At 38.9% G+C, this 18,465-nt stretch overlaps 1 protein-coding gene across 3 annotated transcripts in view; it reads right to left on the bottom strand.

Annotated features, from left to right (window-relative positions):
• CKAP5 (cytoskeleton associated protein 5) overlaps positions 1-18,465 on the bottom strand; it is a 114,900-nt gene that overhangs the window by 50,145 nt on the left and 46,290 nt on the right. For all 3 annotated transcript variants that reach the window (XM_082628608.1, XM_082628610.1, XM_082628609.1), the window contains exons 5-9: positions 14,913-15,084; positions 13,848-13,980; positions 13,120-13,220; positions 11,184-11,297; positions 2,473-2,577 (exon numbers count right to left, since the gene is read on the bottom strand). In XM_082628608.1, the coding sequence (XP_082484734.1) occupies positions 2,473-2,577; positions 11,184-11,297; positions 13,120-13,220; positions 13,848-13,980; positions 14,913-15,084 (625 nt within the window). The remainder of the gene's footprint in view (positions 1-2,472; positions 2,578-11,183; positions 11,298-13,119; positions 13,221-13,847; positions 13,981-14,912; positions 15,085-18,465) is intronic.

Here is an 18,465-nt window from a genome sequence, read left to right as displayed (position 1 = left end):
CTGCTAATGGATATAGGGTTTCTTTTTGGGGTGGTGAAAATGTTCTGGAATTAGATAGTAGTGGTGGTAACACACCCTTATGAATATACTAAAACCACTGAATTATATACTTTAAGACGGTGAATTTTATAGTATGTAAGTTACATCTCAATAAAACTTACTAAAACAATGTTTGCCTCTACCAAAATAAACAAAAAAAGTAAACATCTAAGTTGGATTAAGAAGTCATTTCTTTTCTTGAAGGGCACAAGAATCTTATGCTGGAACAATCTTATGCCTATACCACCACAGCAATGTTTCTCAACCTTTTTTTTTTGCATCTGTACCTTATATGCAACCTTACAATCATTTTTATCAGTAACAACTCTTATTGGACAAAATGATTCTCAGCTAGGTGGATCTAGGGTAGGGGAACAGGTATAGTATACAATTCTTCCTCTCCACCCAAGATTCTGATAGGACTGCGATGTCTTCTGCCTCTTCACTACACTAAAGAAAAAAGACACGGTACCAGAAATTATAGCAATTTTGATCAGAATTGTATCTTCTTACTCAAGTACTAAGTTTAGATCAGTAAAGTTAGAATTTTTATAATGTTTATTTTATCTTATAAACTATCACTAATCCATTAAATATTTATTGAATACCAAGTATATGTATTGAGTATATGTAGCCAGGCACTGTGCTGGCAGGCAAATTAAAGTTGCTTTTTAAGGTCTAAAATATATAGCAAAGCTCAATGGCACCTCCCCCAACCCAATTTAAAAAAAAAAATTCATAGAAGTGATACAGATCAGAAGAAATACAGTTTCCATGGAGAAATATAGAAGACTCTTTAATACTAATAATTAGTTATAAACCTGAAAATCAATATACCTTTAAAAACTGTTTGTTTTTACTGATGTAACACTGGTTCATGACATTATCTAAGATTCATGTGTACCACATTATAATTCGATTTCTGTATACACTATAGCGTGCTCACCACCAAAAGTCTAGTTCTCATCTGTCACCATACAATTGACTCCCTTTAGCCATTTTGCCCCCTGCCAATCAAAAATCAAGATATTTTAATAGCTATAAAGCTAAAGTTCACTTTTATATATATTGCTAAAAGGACAGTTTATAAGTAGCTAAGGAAAATAAAGCTGAACCACACTAACATGCTTGATATCAACACTGTATATGATGTAACTTTCAGGGGAGACAAATACCCCAAACTATAAAGCACTAGAGACATTCTTTAAGCTGTACACCAAAATGTCACAAAGCCAGAATCAGAATTCAAACTAAATGGTCAGGTAATCACCTAACTATAAGTTTAGTAAATTAAAATGTACTTTAAAGATTGTTTTCTAGTTTGAAAAATTATAATACAGAAGTATAAAATATTCTAAGTAACACAAAGCTGACCAAAAGCTAATCAATACACTTGATACCATACACACACAGAGATATTATATAATAAGTAATGATTACTATAAAAATACTGATTATAATTTTACTCCAATTTGTGATTTACATGTTTAAGGGTTTTAAAGACCCTTATTTTTATTTCCCTGGTAATAAGCTAGTCATGATTTATTTTTATTTGGTAGTGTCTTATTTTTTTCAGTTGAGTTCTCTGAAATTATTTTTAATGCTATGAGTAAGCAAGCTCCAAATACCATAACTAAGTGAGGTTTGATGTTTGCTTCAATATAAAACTGACACATGCCTACAGACTATTAGGAGACTCTCAAAGTCAATCCAGGGAATCAAATGATCAAGTGGCTAGCAAGTTAAACCCTAAAGTTTACTATGGTCAATTTTCAGGATGCTGAGCCATTTTAAGTAATACAGATGAGATTTAGAGGCCAACTGACAGATGCCAGAATTAAAGAAAACATCACAATTTGTTAAAACTGTTAGCGAACTTGATTGCTTCCAAATTTATGTTCAACGAATGTCTCTAGTCAGAGTTTCTTATAATAAACTGATATACCACCAACAGTGTAACCTATATAAAATGTCTCAAGTATATAAGTAAACTACTTTTTTAAATAGAAAAACACCATAAAATACATCTTATATATTAATCTCACTTCTGGTTTTATATTGCCTTTCCTACTCTCATTTTTACTCTGTTCTGGTTATCACAAGTTATACTTCATACTGTTATACTGTATATAATATTTTAAGAGCAAAGCAAGATATTAATAAGTAGATAAGTAATAAGCAAATCAACTGAACTAAGTACTTTAGGTCAAGTGCCTGATTTTCTACATAAAGCTAGTGAATTTAGTTACAACTGACATTTTTATTGAAATGTTGTAAGGAGTTATGCTCAGTATTAACAAAACTTAGTGAGAAATTTACTTTCCCCATATATATAAAGATCTGTGCCAACAAGCTGTTTTAAAGCATAAAGCAAACTAGCCTGCCATTCTTGATAACGTTGTTGATTTGTATCAAAAAAGGAGTGTTACTTACGTGTCCTGCATATTGTCCAAATTTCTTCCTTAGCCCAACAGCCAGGCCAGTAAGACATTTTGCTGCCAGAGCCACCAACATGACATTGGTGTCCTTTCCAACAACCTACAAAGGGTGGAAAGAAAGGAAAACAAGAGTCACAGCCCCATAGAAGGGAACTGAAAATTTATTCTTAAAAGAACTCTGAAAGCTATTATGTAATTAATAGCCAACTTTGTTTCCTACAAAAGAGGAAAGATTCTTCCTTGACAATATCAAATTTGGGAGCTTCCCTTCATTATGTTTAGTCTCTTATCTTAAAGTTCTACCGATAAAATATACATAAAACCAGGTCAAATCGTTAACTCTCCGTTGGTAGTAGTATGGGCTGTCAGCATTGCACAACTATGCAGGAGGTGACTCTGATAATGGCAGAGAAGCTGGAGGCCTGCTGACTTTGCTTTGGGGCAAGGAAAGCCAAAAGACGCTGTATCTCCAAAAGACACCACAGAGTACCAGCTCTAAAATTTATACCCAAGGGCTTCCCTGGTGGTGCAGTAGTTGAGAGTCTGCCTGCCGATGCAGGGGACACGGGTTCGTGCCCCAGTCTGGGAAGATCCCACATGCCATGGAGTGGCTGGGCCCGTGAGCCATGGCCGCTGAGCCTGCGTGTCCAGAGCCTGTGCTCCGCAACGGGAGAGGCCACAACAGTGAGAGGCCCGCGTACCGAAAAAAAAAAAAAATGTATACCCAAGAAACACCAGTAGAAACTGTTGTAGGTACCTTCAAGAAGCTGATGGGATGTAAACTATTATATATAGGATGGATAAATAACAAGGTCTTACTGTATAGCACAGGGAACTATACTATATTCAATATCCTGTGATAAACCATAATGGAAAAGAATATTAAAAAAATAATGTCTATATGTGTATAACTGAGTCACTTTGCTGTACAGCAGAGATTGGCACAGCACTGTAAATCAACTATACGTCAATTAAAAATTAAATTAAAAAAAAAAGAAGCTGATGTGGACTCTAAATTGCAAATGCCATTGCAACCATTCCTCTGAGGGAGCTTCTGGCCTTGCAGCTGCCATTTTAGTTATGTAGTGATCATCAGATTTGTATTCAGAGTCTCTTAGCAGAGTCTCCTCCAGCAATGTTTATACTACCACCCTCCGATAGCATACCCTACAAGGCCCAGAACTTATCAAAAGTCATAGGTAGTAGCTGCATTTGTGTCAGTCTAGCAAGACAGTGACTATGCCTCAATTCCTTCCTAATAAGATTTTACTTTGGTATACTGCTCAAGTCAGCTGGTGTTAAAAAGCTGCTTTACTTTTAAGTGCTCCCAAACCCTTGTTTTTTCACTCTTTTCCCAGGTAGAAGTAATGCTTCTATTCTATTTTGGACTTTATCCCTAAGATCTGGTATTTCATAAGCAGAACACTTCATTCCAGATTCCCTGAATTAAAGAACCCCTAATGCATAGCATTCAAGGAAGTTCTATTTGGCACCTACATATATTCCCTAAGTGCTGAGGAGTAAGGGTTAAAAGACTAACATTTAGGGCTTCCCTGGTGGCGCAGTGGTTGAGAGTCTGCCTGCTGATGCAGGGGACACAGGTTCGTGCCCCGGTCTGGGAAGATCCCACATGCCGTGGAGCGGCTGGGCCCATGAGCCATGGCCACTGGGCCTGTGCGTCCGGAGCCTGTGCTCCTCAATGGGAGAGGCCACAACAGTGAGAGGCCCACATACCACAAAAAAAAAAAAAAAGACTAACATTTATTAAAAACAACTTAAAAAACTAAAAACAGAACTACCATATGATCCAGCAATCCCACTACTGGGTATATACCCAAAGAAAACCATAATTCAAAAAGACACATGCACCCCAATGTTCACAGCAGCACTAATTACAACAGCCAGGACATGGAAGCAACCTAAGTGTCCATCGACAGAGGAATGGATAAAGAAGATGTGGTACACATATACAATGGAATATTACTCAGCCATAAAAAGGAACGAAATTGAATCATTTGTAGAGACATGGATGGACACAGAGAATGTCATACAGAGTGAAGTAAGCCAGAAAGAGAAAAACAAATATTGTATATTAACACATACATGTGGAATCTAGAAAAATGGTACAGACGATCTTATCTGCAAAGCAGAAATACAGACACAGATGTAGAGAACAAATGTATGGATACCAAGGGGGAAGGTGGGATGGGGTGGGAGGAACTGGGAGATTGGGATTGACACATATACACTATTGATACTATGTATAAAATAGATAACTAATGAGAACATACTGTATAGCACAGGGAACTCTACTTAATGCACTGTGGTGAACTAAATGGGAAGGAAATCCGAAAAAGAGGGGATATATGTATATGTATAGCTGATTCATTTTGCTGTACAGTAGAAACTAACACAACATTGTAGGGCAACTATACTCCAATAAAAATTTTAAAACATTAGATGCCATAATTTTATAGGTGCTTTATAATCCTTATTTTATTTAATTTTCACTCAAACCCTATAAAGCAGGTACTATTATTATCTCAATTTTGTGGATTTCAAAAATTAAATAGAGGACTTCCCTGGTGGCTCAGTGGTTAAGAATCCACCTGCCAAAGCAGGGGACACGAGTTCAAGCCCTGGCCCAGGAAGATCCCACATGCCACGGAGCAACTAAGCCCGTGCGCCACAACTACTGAGCCTGTGTGCCACAACTACTGAAACCTACGTGCCTAGAGCCTGTGCTCCATAACAAGAGAAGCCACCGCACTGAGAAGACTGTGCACTGCAACAAAGAGTAGCCTCAGCTCGCCACGACTAGAGAAAGCCTGCGTGCAGCAACGAAGACGCAACACAGCCAAAAATAAATAAATTTATTTAAAAAAAAATTAAATAGAGATTAACATGCTCAAGGTCACAGAGCTAGCAAATGGTAGTGCTGTGATTCAAACCTAGGTCTGCTTTGACTCCAAAGCTTTTGCTCTCTTTACTAAAGCATATTCTCCCTCTAAACTCATGGCAAATTCATTTTCCTTATGAGAAGATGAGATCAGGGTCCTAATAAACATTTTGTTAAATCTGTAATTACTATAAATCTATGGAGTAAAAATTCTATTCAGTTTTGTATTGAATACATTATTGGTATTTGTAAACGTCTGGATTATTTTTCCTTACCAAAGCATCTCAGGTATTGTTTACATGCTAGACTTTATATTTAACATCTAAATGTATATTCTAGGAATGGGCATCAAAAACATGCCAGGCCCCATTCCAAGAGATCCTAGTTCAATGAATTTGTGATGGGATTTGGATATCAGTATTTTAATATAGCTCAAAAGGTGATTTTGTTATACTGCCCCAGTTAAAGGCCATCATTCAATCCCATCCTTAATTGACTACCTCTAGGGACTTCCCTGGTGGCGCAGTGGTTAAGAATCTGCCTGCCAATATAGGGGACATGGGTTTGAGCCCTGGTCTGGGAAGATCCCACATGCCGTGGAGCAACTATGCCTGTGCACCGCAACTACTGAGCTTGCGCTCTACAGCCCAAGAGCCACAACTACTGAGCCCGCGTGCTGCAACTACTGAAGCCCGCATGCCTAGAGCCTGTGCTCTGCAACAAGAGAAGCCACCGCAATGAGAGGCCTGCGCACCGCAAGGAAGAGTAGCCCCCGATTGCCGCAACTAGAGAAAGCCCATGTGCAGCAACGAAGACCCAACGCAGCCAAAAATAAATTTAAAAAATTTAAAAAAAGAAGACATTCTTAAAGAGAGAGAGAGAGACTACCTCTAAAGTTACCATTAGATCAATAACCAGTGGAAGTTGAATCTCAGATACTGATGATCCTAATGTAAAATTTTGAAGAGGATCTTGTGAACCTATTATAGTTCAGGATACAGTAGAAGATTGAATGAATTTATTGGTGAGCGATGAACCAGGCATCTATTACAATATCTGCCTATTAACACTCACTGTCACACATCTCAGTTTGATTAAACAAGTTGTTCTTAACTGGGAAATGGGAGTGGCGGGGGGACTTCCCTGGTGGTCCAATGGTTAAGACTCCGTACTCCCAATGCAGGGGGCACGGGTTCCTAAGATCCCACATGCCGTGCTGTGCGGCCAAAACAAGCAAACAAACAAACAAAAAAACAAAAACAAAACGGGAGTGGGGAATATGGAAAAGTGTTTATTTTTAAGAAAAACAGTGTATGTGGGGGGACTCTATTCCAGCGTTGAGGAAAAACTCAGCAACTCTGTTCTAGAGCTGGGAAAGAAAGCTTTAGCTCACAATGTTAATTTAACCTAAATAATGGGAAATATTCTGTAATTAAAAGTGCTGTCACTTCTTCCATAAATCTAGGCCTACAATGTGATTTTAAGTAATAATTAGTATTTATCTTTAACTAGTAGTGTAAGCCACTAAACAGTAATCAAAACAAAAACACTGTTGACCAAACAAACCAAAAACCCCCCAAAACCCATCATGATTGTGTTTAGAAAACTATAATGAATACAAGAAAAAGAAAGACCAAGTGAAAAAGTGTTAATAACACAGAGAAAGTCAATGGAGATTATATAATAAAACACCTTGAAAACCCACATCTTAAAGATGAAAAAATATATATACCAACCAATATCCATAGGTAATTGACAAAGTCAAAGAAGCTATCTGAGGGGTGGGAGGGAGGGAGAAAAGGAATCTTATAAAGAACTATAACCCGTGAGAACAGGAAAGCCATCAAAATATGCTAGGTCAGGTAACAACTCAGAAGAAGACAGTTTATGAAATAATTTCAGGAATATCATAAGGAATTTCAAAATGAATAGTTTTTTACTATTTGCATTAAAGGGTAAAATTGGGAAATTAGTAAGATTACTTGATAAAGACACTAGAGAGAAGAAACTATTTACGGAAGGAAGAGGGATGGGTCTACAAAGACCAACATAGGTGAATATAATATGAATATGGCAGGGAGAGGGGGTGGGGAAAGGAAGGATTGGGAGTTTGGGATTAGCAGATACAAACTAGTATATACAGGATGGATAAACAACAAGGTCCTACTGTATAGCACAGGAAACTATATTCCATTTGCTGGGATAAACCATAATGGAAAAGAATATGAAAAAGAATATATATAGAGCTTCCCTGGTGGCACAGTGGTTAAGAACCCACCTGCCAATGGACAGGACACAAGTTCGAAACCTGGTCCGGGAAGATCCCATATGCCTTGGAGCAACTAAGCCCGTGCGCCACAACTACTGAGCCCGCATGCTACAACTACTGAAGCCCGAGCGCCTAGAGCCCATGCTCCACAACAAGAGAAGCCACTGCAATGAGAAGCACGTGTATCGCAACGAAGAGTAGCCCCCGCTCGCCACAACTAGAGAAAGCCCACGCACAGCAACGAAGACTCAACACAGCCAATAAATAAATAAATAAATAAATAAACCCATAAAAACAGTAAACTGATTTAAAAAACCAAAACAAAATGTCAGGACTTCCCTGGAGGCACAGTGGTTAAGAATCCGCCTGCCAGTGCAGGGGACATGGCTTCGATCTCTGGTCCAGGAAGCTCCCACATGCTGCAGAGCAACTAAGCCCATGCACCACAGCAACTGAGCCTGCGCTTTAGAGCCCGCGAGCCACAACTACTGAAGCCCGTGTGCCACAACTACTGAAGCCCATGCTCCTAGAGCTCATGCTCTGCAACGAGAAGCCACCTCCATGAGAAGCACATGCACCGCAACGAAGAGTAGCCCCTGCTCGTTGCAACTAGAGAAAGCCAGTGCGCAGCAATGAAGACCCAACACAGCCGAAAATAAAAAAGCAAGCAAACAAACAAAAACCCCAAAAAACCCCACAAAATGTCATGTTTCATGTTAATTTACATTGACATTAACTTTTCATTGTTTTAAATATTTTAGCCACAACATTAAGTTTCTTTTTACTTGTTTGTTGCCTTTGATTGGTTGCCCCCACTCCACCATGTAAAGAGGGAAAGTGCCTCCTGCTACCCTAAGATCTCACAGAAATCCACTCTCTATGTCTACCCAAATATAAAGATCCATAATCTTCTCTGTATAGAATACAGAGAGAGCTTATATTCATAGTCACAATGCAAATGGAAATCACAGAACAGTCTTCATTTGAAAAGCTAATATCCTAAGAAAATGCATGTAGAGAACATCAACTATTAACATTCCTGATTCCAATGAACATTCCTGACCATTACATAGGGAAAAATAAAAGCGTTTATTTGAGCCACTGAGAATTCAGTGCAATATATGTTTCCATAAGATTCCTGATAAAAATTATATGCTAGAACTTACAGAAAATCTGAAGCTCTCTTCAAGGCCACTAGAATCTCACTTCCCCTTACCACCTTCTACCCTTCCTTTTTCCTCCCAGGCTCCAGGTTGGCGAAGTCTTTTCCCTAGGGCAATTCCCTTTTAATTACAGTCAGTCCTCCGTAACTGCAGATATGGAGGGCCAACAGTATTCATTGTACTATGCCTTTTTATACAAGGAACTTGAACAGATTTAGTATAGGTGGGAGCACCTGGAACACCCCCCCTCCCCCTATCGGGGATACCAAGAGACGACTGTAGTCTTGCCTGGGTCTTTGGCTCTTCAAGATGGAAGACTGATGAACAACGATTTTGACAAATAATATCCCTGTCTCCAAATCCTACTTAAAGGAAAGCAAAGGAAGGCAGACTGTGAGAAGATACAGTCCATCCTCATTATTTATGGATTTCATATTTGTGAATTCATCTACTCATTAAAATTAACTTATAAGCCCCAAATCAATAATTGAGGCACTTTCCTGGTCACTCACAGACAAGCACAGAGCTGGGAAAAATCTATGTTGCCTGATGTGCACATTCCCAGCTGAGATGAACAATGCAATACTCTGCCTTCTTCTTTCAGCTCTCATACTGTACCCAAGTATCTTTTTTGTTTGTTTGTTTGTTTTTGTTTTTTTTTTGCTGTACGCGGGCCTCTCACTGTTGTGGCCTCTCCCGTTGCGGAGCACAGGCTGCGGACGCGCAGGTCCAGCCGCTCCGCTGCGTGTGGGATCTTCCCGGACCGGGGCACGAACCCGTGACCCCTGCATCGGCAGGCGGACTCTCAACCACTGCGCCACCAGGGAAGCCCCCCAAGTATCTTTTTCATAGTCTATTTACTGCCTTGGTCTTTTGCATTTTTGTGCTTTTGATTGGTGCTTTCACTGTTTAAAATGGCCTCCAAGCGTATTGCTGAAGTGTTGTCTGGTGATCCTATGTGCAAAAGTGCTGTGCTGTCCCTTTCGGAGAAAATAAATGTGTTAGGTAGGCTTTGTTCAGGCATGAGTTATATTCCTGTTGGCTGTGAGTTCAATGTTAACGGATCAATAATACATACTGAATAAGATGTCTTCAAACGGAATAAAACAAGGTTATGCACTGATCGGTTGATGAAAATGTGACCAGAGGGTTGCAGGACCTTAACGCTGTATCTTCCATTGGAGCAATGGTTCAGCATTTGCTAATTCAGTGTCTGTGGTGACTTGACAGAACATAAGCACTATGAATAATGAGAATTACTCTTATATACACATATAATTAAGGTGGCTCCTCCCCCCCATCATGCTAATCCTCTGCAATTTCAGGCTGAAGAAGCAAACAAAACATTTTCATCCTTGCTATATTCAAGAAAATGTCTTCAGGGACTTCCCTGGTGGTGAAGTGGTTAAGAATCCGCCTGCCAAGGCAGGGGACATGGGTTCGAGCCCTGTTCTGGGAAGATCCCACACGCTGCAGAGCAACTAAGCCTGTGTGCAACAACTACTGAGCCTATACTCTAGAGCCCATGAGCCACAACTACTGAGCCCGTGTGCCACAACTACCGAAGCCCGTGTGCCTAGAGCCTGCGCTCTACAACAAGAGAAGCCACCGCAATGAGAATCTTGTGCACTGCAATGAAGAGTAGCCCCCGCTGGCCGCAAACTAGAGAAAGCCCACACGCAGCAATGAAGACTCAACGCAGCCACAAATAAATAAATTAAATGAGTAGATTAAAAAAAAAAAAGTTTGTTCTTAAGCTCTATAACTACATCCACAATTGTCTGATCTATACTTTCAGACTTTATGAAAAGCCAGTACATACAAAAATATCCACCCCAGCATTCAACTTGTTTGGACCTAGGCAATAACAAAGGAGTATTTCCTAAAATATTTCTTTCTTATTTAGTACTTACCTGCTTTATAATTGACCACATATCCCCAGATCCTGCACTTTACATGCTAATATAATACAGGGTGGTATCCCTTGCTATCTAATGAAAAACGCTCTTCATATTTAATATTTGTCCCATTAAATGGAGCCAATTTAAAGAGCTCATTCTGTAGAATTATAAAACTAGACTATCTGGTTCTAGATCAGCAAGACTCTCTTTTTCTTGACATTTGTATAAGCTACCAAATAGCATATTTAAAGTCAGAGTGATAATAAACAAAGATTGAAAACCAATCCCTCTAAACTAACCTAGGACAGTCATTTTAAATAACCCTTAAAAAAATGTATGCCTATAATTCAAAAACCATCAATAGTGTTCCCTAAATGGCAATGTAACTGTGGTAAAAAAAGATTGACTGATGAAGAAAAACTCAATGGCCTGGTCTGCTGTTGGGATACCAATGCTGAAACTCCTCACATTTACCTTCTTCAAAGCTTTTACTAAATCTGCATAGTCGCCGGCTTCCAGTTTGGGGTTTTTCACTAGTACTTCTACAGCTTCCAGGGCTTCTTTTCTTTCTTGCCATTTTTTTGCCTCCTACAAAACACAATATGAGTCACTTGTAGAACAGAAAATAAGAGCGCAAAATAAAAGTCTATTTCTTGCATGCTACTAATTCAAAGATATATATTTTTTGTTTTCAGAAACTTTCTAAAGCTAGTCAGAAATCAAAATTACAAAACTGTGTAGCCAATCAGAATGTTTTGTTCATGTACATAAAATTTTGTTCATATATTAAAAGTATTTTTGTAACATTTCATAAGCCTAATGTTCTACAATAAGTAAACAGAATGAAATGCCATAGACTTTTCCTTCTCATTTTCTGGGTAAACTTTAAGCAAGTGTTAAACAGAAAACATTAATAGAAAGCATTTCTAGCATATCTCACAGCGGCACATCTACAGGAGAGAGGAATTTCCATATTGATAACATTAGAAAGACCAGAAAAGAACAAACATAACCAACAACCAATACTGTTCTAATCCTGGATATCAGTTTTCCAGATTGTAGGTATAATGCTAGTTTTTTGTTTTGTGGCCATAAAGTACAATATGCTTCACTAGAATTTGAATACCCACTGTTGGAGAGAACTGGGGATAAAAACAAGATGACAAACCCATCACCTGAAGGAGATTACAACTCAATTCAATTTATCAAATATTTATTTGTTAATCAGAAGATAACACGATACTCAAGGAGCTGATAGCAGAGGTAGGATGATCTTCAATAAATAACTATCAGGTCATGATGACGGTGGCAGGAGAAGTACAAGCTGCTTTGGTAATACAACAAGAGGACTCAGCCCAGTTTAGGCTTTCAGGTACGGTCTCCCCCAAGAAGTGATGCTTAAGGTGGGATCTAGATGATGAAGAGTTATTATGAGGTAAATGGGGGGGGGGAGAATGTTATAGGCAGAAAGAACAGCTTATGTTAAGGCCTAGAGTTTAGGGGGGAAAAAAGTTTGGCACATTTGATACCAGGAGAAATTCAGTATGACTGGAGCATGGAGAGTGAGAGGAATTAGAGATGTGGCTGGAAGGTAAGTGGGGATCTCAAAGGTACCATAAATCACACCTCAATGGCTACAGCATGATTTCAGACATCATCTTAAAACCCATGGAAGCCACTGAAGGATTTTAATGAGGCAATACTATGGGAAGATTTCCATTTTCAAAAATGACACCTCTAATTATATTGTGAAATATGATGGGAAGGAGGCAAGAGCAGACAGGGAATCTTGTAAGCAGACTACAGCAGCATACAAGGCAAGAGCTGATGGTAGTGGTTGGGATAAAACTTTCTCAATTGGGGATAATTTTGTCCCCTGGGGTACATTTGGCAAAGTCTGGAGACATTTTTGACTGTCATGACTTGGAGGAATGGTATTACTAATATCTGATCGGTAAAGGCCAGTGATGCTGCTAAACATACAACAATGCACATGCAATTCCCCAAGCAAAGAAATACCTGGCAAAAATGTCAACAGTGCCAAGGTCAAGAAAGCCTGGGGTAGGGGGAAAAAAAAAAAAAGTAACCCCGGGGTAGAGAAAGAAATCCTGGGGATGGAGAAAGGGGGTTGAATTTGAGAGATATGTAAAGGTAAAAACCAGACAGACAATGAGGAAAAGATATAAGTCAAGAATAATGTTCAGGTTTCTGGAAAGAAGTAAAAAGAAGGACTAAAGTAGGTACATATACAAAGTTGTATGGGAACAAAGAAGAAACAACTGACTCACATTATTAGGGAAGATACGGGGTGGAAGAGGGTACACCAGGAAAAGGGCTCAGAAGAGCATTCTAATTATATTCAAGTAATTATTTAAAATGAAATAAATGAAAGAAGTCTACCATTACTTACAATTTTGTCATAAAAGTCTTTGGGAAGTTTGGAAAGAATTTCTACTGCTTCCAAAAGCTCATAAGCATCTATCTGTGGTACCTCATCACCATCGTCACCACCTTCCAGGAGGAAAACAAAACAAAACAACCCTTAAAAATGGATGAAATGGGGCTTCCCTGGTGGCGCAGTGGTTGAGAGTCCGCTTGCCGATGCAGGGGACACGGGTTCATGCCCCGGTCCGGGAAGATCCCACATGCCGCGGAGCTGCTAGGCCCGTGAGCCATGGCCGCTGAGCCTGCACGTCCGGAGCCTGTGCTCCGCAACGGGAGAGGCCACAACAGTGAGAGGTCCATGTACCGCAAAAAAAAAAAAAAAAAAAAAAAAAGGATGAAATGGGGACTTCCCTGGCAGTCCAGTGGTTAAGACTCGGCCTTCCAATGCAGGGGGTGGGCATGGGTTCAATCCCTGGTCGGGGAACTAGTATCCTGCATGCCACGCAGTGTGGCCAAAAAAAAAAAAAAAAAAAAGAAATAGTTTTACTTATTAAACAGTTATCAGCTATCCTTTCACACCCCTGATGAAATCTTGATACAGGAGGGATCAGAATTATTAATCTTACAAACCATAGGATTGTATGTATTTTATTAAACAGCAATCCTATAAAATGCACCTCGTGAACACAGGTTACTGTGACAGGGCCAGTTCTTGCTAATTTTTATAGAAACCAGCGTTGAAAAGTGGCTTACCTCCCTCAGCTTCTCCACCAGCAGACTGCTGCTGTTCCAATTTAGCTTCTAGTTCTTGCTGGGAACGCAAAAACCTACTTGGTTTAGGAGCACCTGTTGGCAGTTTGACCCATTCTTCTTCTAGTTCTTTCAACTGCAAATATCATAAAATATTTTAAAAACATATCTATATCTCTGCCATTAGAGAATATATTTATATTTACCAATAGATCAGAACCCAATTTCTTATTTATGTGGCTCTAATAAGGCAAACAAGAAAAGATAAATTGTGCACATTTTGTAGTATGAGTCAAATTGATGTATATCTACTATACTGAAGATGTATGACTAAGCACTTAGAAGAATAAAATCCACTTTTTAAGACACTCTCATTATTTCATGAATTCACATATATTTGCAACAAATAATGTCTCCAAAACCAACTGAAATATAAAAAATAGAATGCACTTTGTCTAAACAGATATTAAGTCCTGCCACCCAAAAGTATTATAAAAGGATCTTATAGGACTTCCCTGGTGGCACAGTGGTTAAGAATCCACCTGCCAATGCAGGTGACACAGGTTCCAGCCCTGGTCCGGGAAGATCCCACACACCGCGGAGCCACAACTACTGAGCCTGCAGTCTAGAGCCCGTGACCACAACTACCGAGCCTGCACTCTAGAGCCCGTGAGCCACAACTACTGAGCCTGCGTGCCACAACTATTGAAGTCCGCGTGCCTAGAGCCCGTGCTCTGCAATAAGAGAAGCCACCGCAATAAGAAGCCTGTGCACCGCAACAAAGACCCAACACAGCCAAAGATAAATAAATAAAGTAATTAATTAAAAAAAAGGATCTTATAAAACTGCCATAGATTCAACACTAACCTATTGGCATCGGTGAATGCATAGTATTTAACTTGAGAGGACACAGTAACAGTAGAAACAGGTATGCTCAGAAAAAACTGATTTCAAAATTAAGAATTAAAAATAATTATTTGTAAGGACAGAATATCAACAACAATGACAGGAAGGAAATATCTTCATATTAACCTTATACAAAGACAACCAAAAAACTTTGTGCCTCACCTGGACAGAGTTTATACTTTGTAATGGGGGTCTCAGAGCATCTCGAATCCATCTATAAATCTCCACAGCAATTAGTTTGGCTTCATCTCTAACAGCCTTCTCTCGAGACTCAAAGAGTTTTGGCAACACTTTGATAATTGGCTTCAGTAAGATGATTTTGGAACCAAATTCACTAGAAGTAAAAATTGGAAAAAAAACTGTCACCATGCAATATGCTTTGGTAAAGTGTTAGCCTGAATTCACTCAAACATAGTTCTATATCTATATATAATAGAGACATATAGGTTGAGTTTTTTTAGGGAAGAAGAAAAAAGAAACTTATAACAACATCTGTATTTAGATGCCATTCTTCTAAGAATATTATTTAATGTCCAGAGCCCAAAATAATATTACCATTTAAAAACTTTCTAGGTAACCAGTCTAGGAATTACTCAAATCTAAAATGGATCAACACTTGTGTAACATCTTAAATATATATGTATGTACATTAAAAAGTTTAAAATAGAAACAAATCAATTTATAAATATTTAGATGAGTGAAATCTACTTTTAATAAGCTTGCTTATTTATTTATTTATTTATTTGGCCTGCGCCAGGTCTTAGTTGCAGCACGTGGGATCTTTGGTGCCGCATGCAGGATCTTTAGTTGCAGCATGTGGACTTCGTAGTTGCGATATGTGGACTCAGTTGTGGCATGCATGCGGGATCTAGCTCCCCAACCAGAGTTCAAACCTAGGCTCCCTGCATTGGAAGCACGGAGTATTACCCATTGGATCACCAGGGAAGTCCCTTAATAAGCTTTTATTAGCTCTTCTATTTAATTACAGGGATTCACTCCACTTGGTAGATCACCAATCCTGGCAGTGTGTCTTTCATTCCTGACTCGAAGCTATCACACTATAACTTCAGGCAACTTAAATCTCTCTTTGCTTCAGTTTTCCATGCGGAAAACAGCTGCATTCTGACTTCTTTTAAAAAGGCAGTATAGGGACTTCCCTGGTGGCACAATGGTTAAGAATCTGCCTGCCAGTGCAGGGGACGCAGGTCTGAGCCCTGGTCCAGGAAGATCCCACATGCCGCAGAGCAACTAAGCCCGTGCACCACAACTACTGAGCCTGCATGCCACAACTACTGAAGCCCGCGCGCCTAGAGCCTGTGCTCCGCAACAAGAGAAGCCACCGCAATGAGAAGCCCTCGCACCAACGAAGAGTAGCCCGTTCGCTGCAACTAGATAAAGCCCGTGCGCGGCAACAAAGACCCAACGCAGCCAAAAATAAAATAAAAATAAATACATTTATAAAAAACTAAAATCAAAAGGCAGTATATTTAACATTATATATCCATCACATATCATATTTTTAAGTTCCCAACTTAAAAATATAGCTTTCCGATTCACTGCTAACATTTCTGAATAACAAATTCTGGAGCAAGAGAGATTCAGTTATGAAAGAAGACTGACATTCTGTAGTAGGATCCATATATACTATTTATCTATTATCTAATGTACACAAATGCAACAAAATGTCTCAGTAATAGCTACTGACACACTCTAACAGGTTAAAGAAGGAGACTGAAAATACTTTCCCTAGAAAGTGATCTTTAACAAGACACCAGTTTATGTAAATAGTTCAAATATAGCCATCATAGCATGAAAATAAACCAGATGATCTTCAATATTTCCTTTAAAATCTCTTTTATTTTAATAGAAAAAAAACATTCTAACTTGGTTCAGCAGACCTTTAAGACTAAAGGAAAAATAAGAACTTATAGCGACGATAAACCATTCTGTTTAGGAATACTCATCACAGTGTCTGAAGAACCTAACATTTGGGATCTCTTAATCTTCCTTTATGTTACTACTGTTTCGTCTGATTTTTGTTTATTTGTTTCACTATCCTGGCCTAGTTCTGAAAGATATTTAAAAAAAAAACAACAGATGGAGCAGGTCCAAATGGAAAATAGTTACCTTAACAATACAAAACCTAATCTTGATACTACACATATTACTATAGGGGGGAAAAAGTTCTAAAAGCTTGTTTTAGGGGCCACAGAACATTTTTGGTCTCCTGAAGCTACCACTAACATAGATAGCTTGAGGAAGCTCTGGAACCAAGGACTGAACAGTTCCTGAAGGTCCCAGAGAGCTATCTAGTAGTTCTACTACAGATTCTGAGATGCCTTAGGACAAATAAAGAACCATACAGGAATGGGACTAAACAACAACATCTATAAGGAAGACATAAAAGACAATATACCTAACTTGTCCTTTTTCTACCCTTATTCTCCCAGTCAGCTTAAAAATGAAATAGCCAGAGTTTACAGAACTCCAGATTAGAAACTTCTAATTTTAAGGTAGAATACAGTATAATATATATTTTTATTAAGAAACCCATTATCAAGGACAGAACAAATCTATTAAGACAAGCACCGTCTTGACAATGCAGTCAATACACTAAATTTCTAAGATGACAGAATGAACACACTACTACTCATAAAAATACATGCCTACTATACTAGAATAGGCTAGGGATGAGGAAAATTTTATCACAAAAGAATCTAAGTGAAAGTCAAATTTTATAAAAGAACATTATGAACCAAGCGAAAGACAAAGTTTACTGATATAATTTGAAGACAGTTTAACAAAATTTAAGAATTTTGATACTTTCATGTAAGATAAACACCAAAGGAAGCATATTCTCCAAGAAGTAGGTCATATACAAAATCACGAGAGGTGAGTTGGGATGATCTTCACACCCACAGGTCACACATTCAGGATTTCACTAGAGCTGCTTTCTAAAGTATCTCATGTGGAAGTATTGGGGACAGGATATCAGATTAGAAGGACTGCCAAATCAGAACAAACCAGTGTTTTGTCTAATTCAGATTTCCATAGAAAATTACAGCCACTTGTTCCTGAAAGAGATCCCATTCATGAAAAACTTCACTGCCAAACAACACTTAATTCTAGGGTTGAAAATAACTTATTACATAAGAGTAAAAGTTATTTTCTATTTCTGTTGCTATGCTTCTGTTTAAAGGCATATAGCATTTGCTTCTATTTTATTTTAAAAAGCACCTAAACAAAGGTTTACTTCAGCCAACGTTTCAAACTACATAAATTTATGCCTGAGGATAACAAGAGAAACAGAGCTCCTTACCCTGAGGAGTGCTTTTCCATGAAAAAGTTAATTCATAATGTGAGAAAAGGTCAGAAATATCCCCCACTCATCTTCATTCGAAAGAGATTTAGGGACTTCCCTGGTGGCGCAGTGGTTAAGAATCCACCTGCCAGTGCAGGGGACATGGGTTTGATCCCTGGTCCGGGAAGATCCCACGTGCCGCGGAGCAACTAAGCCTGTGCACCACAACTACCGAGCCTGCACTCTAGAGCCCGTGAGCCACAACTACTGAGTCCATGTGCCACAACTACTGAAGCCCACGCACATAGAGCCCGTGCTCCACAGCAAGAGAAGCCACCGACATGAGAAGTCCACACACCACAATGAAGAGTAGCCCCCCACTCGCCGCAACTAGAGAAAGCTCACACGCAGCAA

The sequence above is a fragment of the Mesoplodon mirus genome (assembly GCF_964341445.2).
Source record: "Mesoplodon mirus genome assembly, chromosome: 7".
Taxonomy (NCBI): domain Eukaryota; kingdom Metazoa; phylum Chordata; class Mammalia; order Artiodactyla; family Ziphiidae; genus Mesoplodon; species Mesoplodon mirus.
Note: the sequence above shows the minus strand (reverse complement) of the source record. Positions and strands in the feature narration are given on the sequence as shown.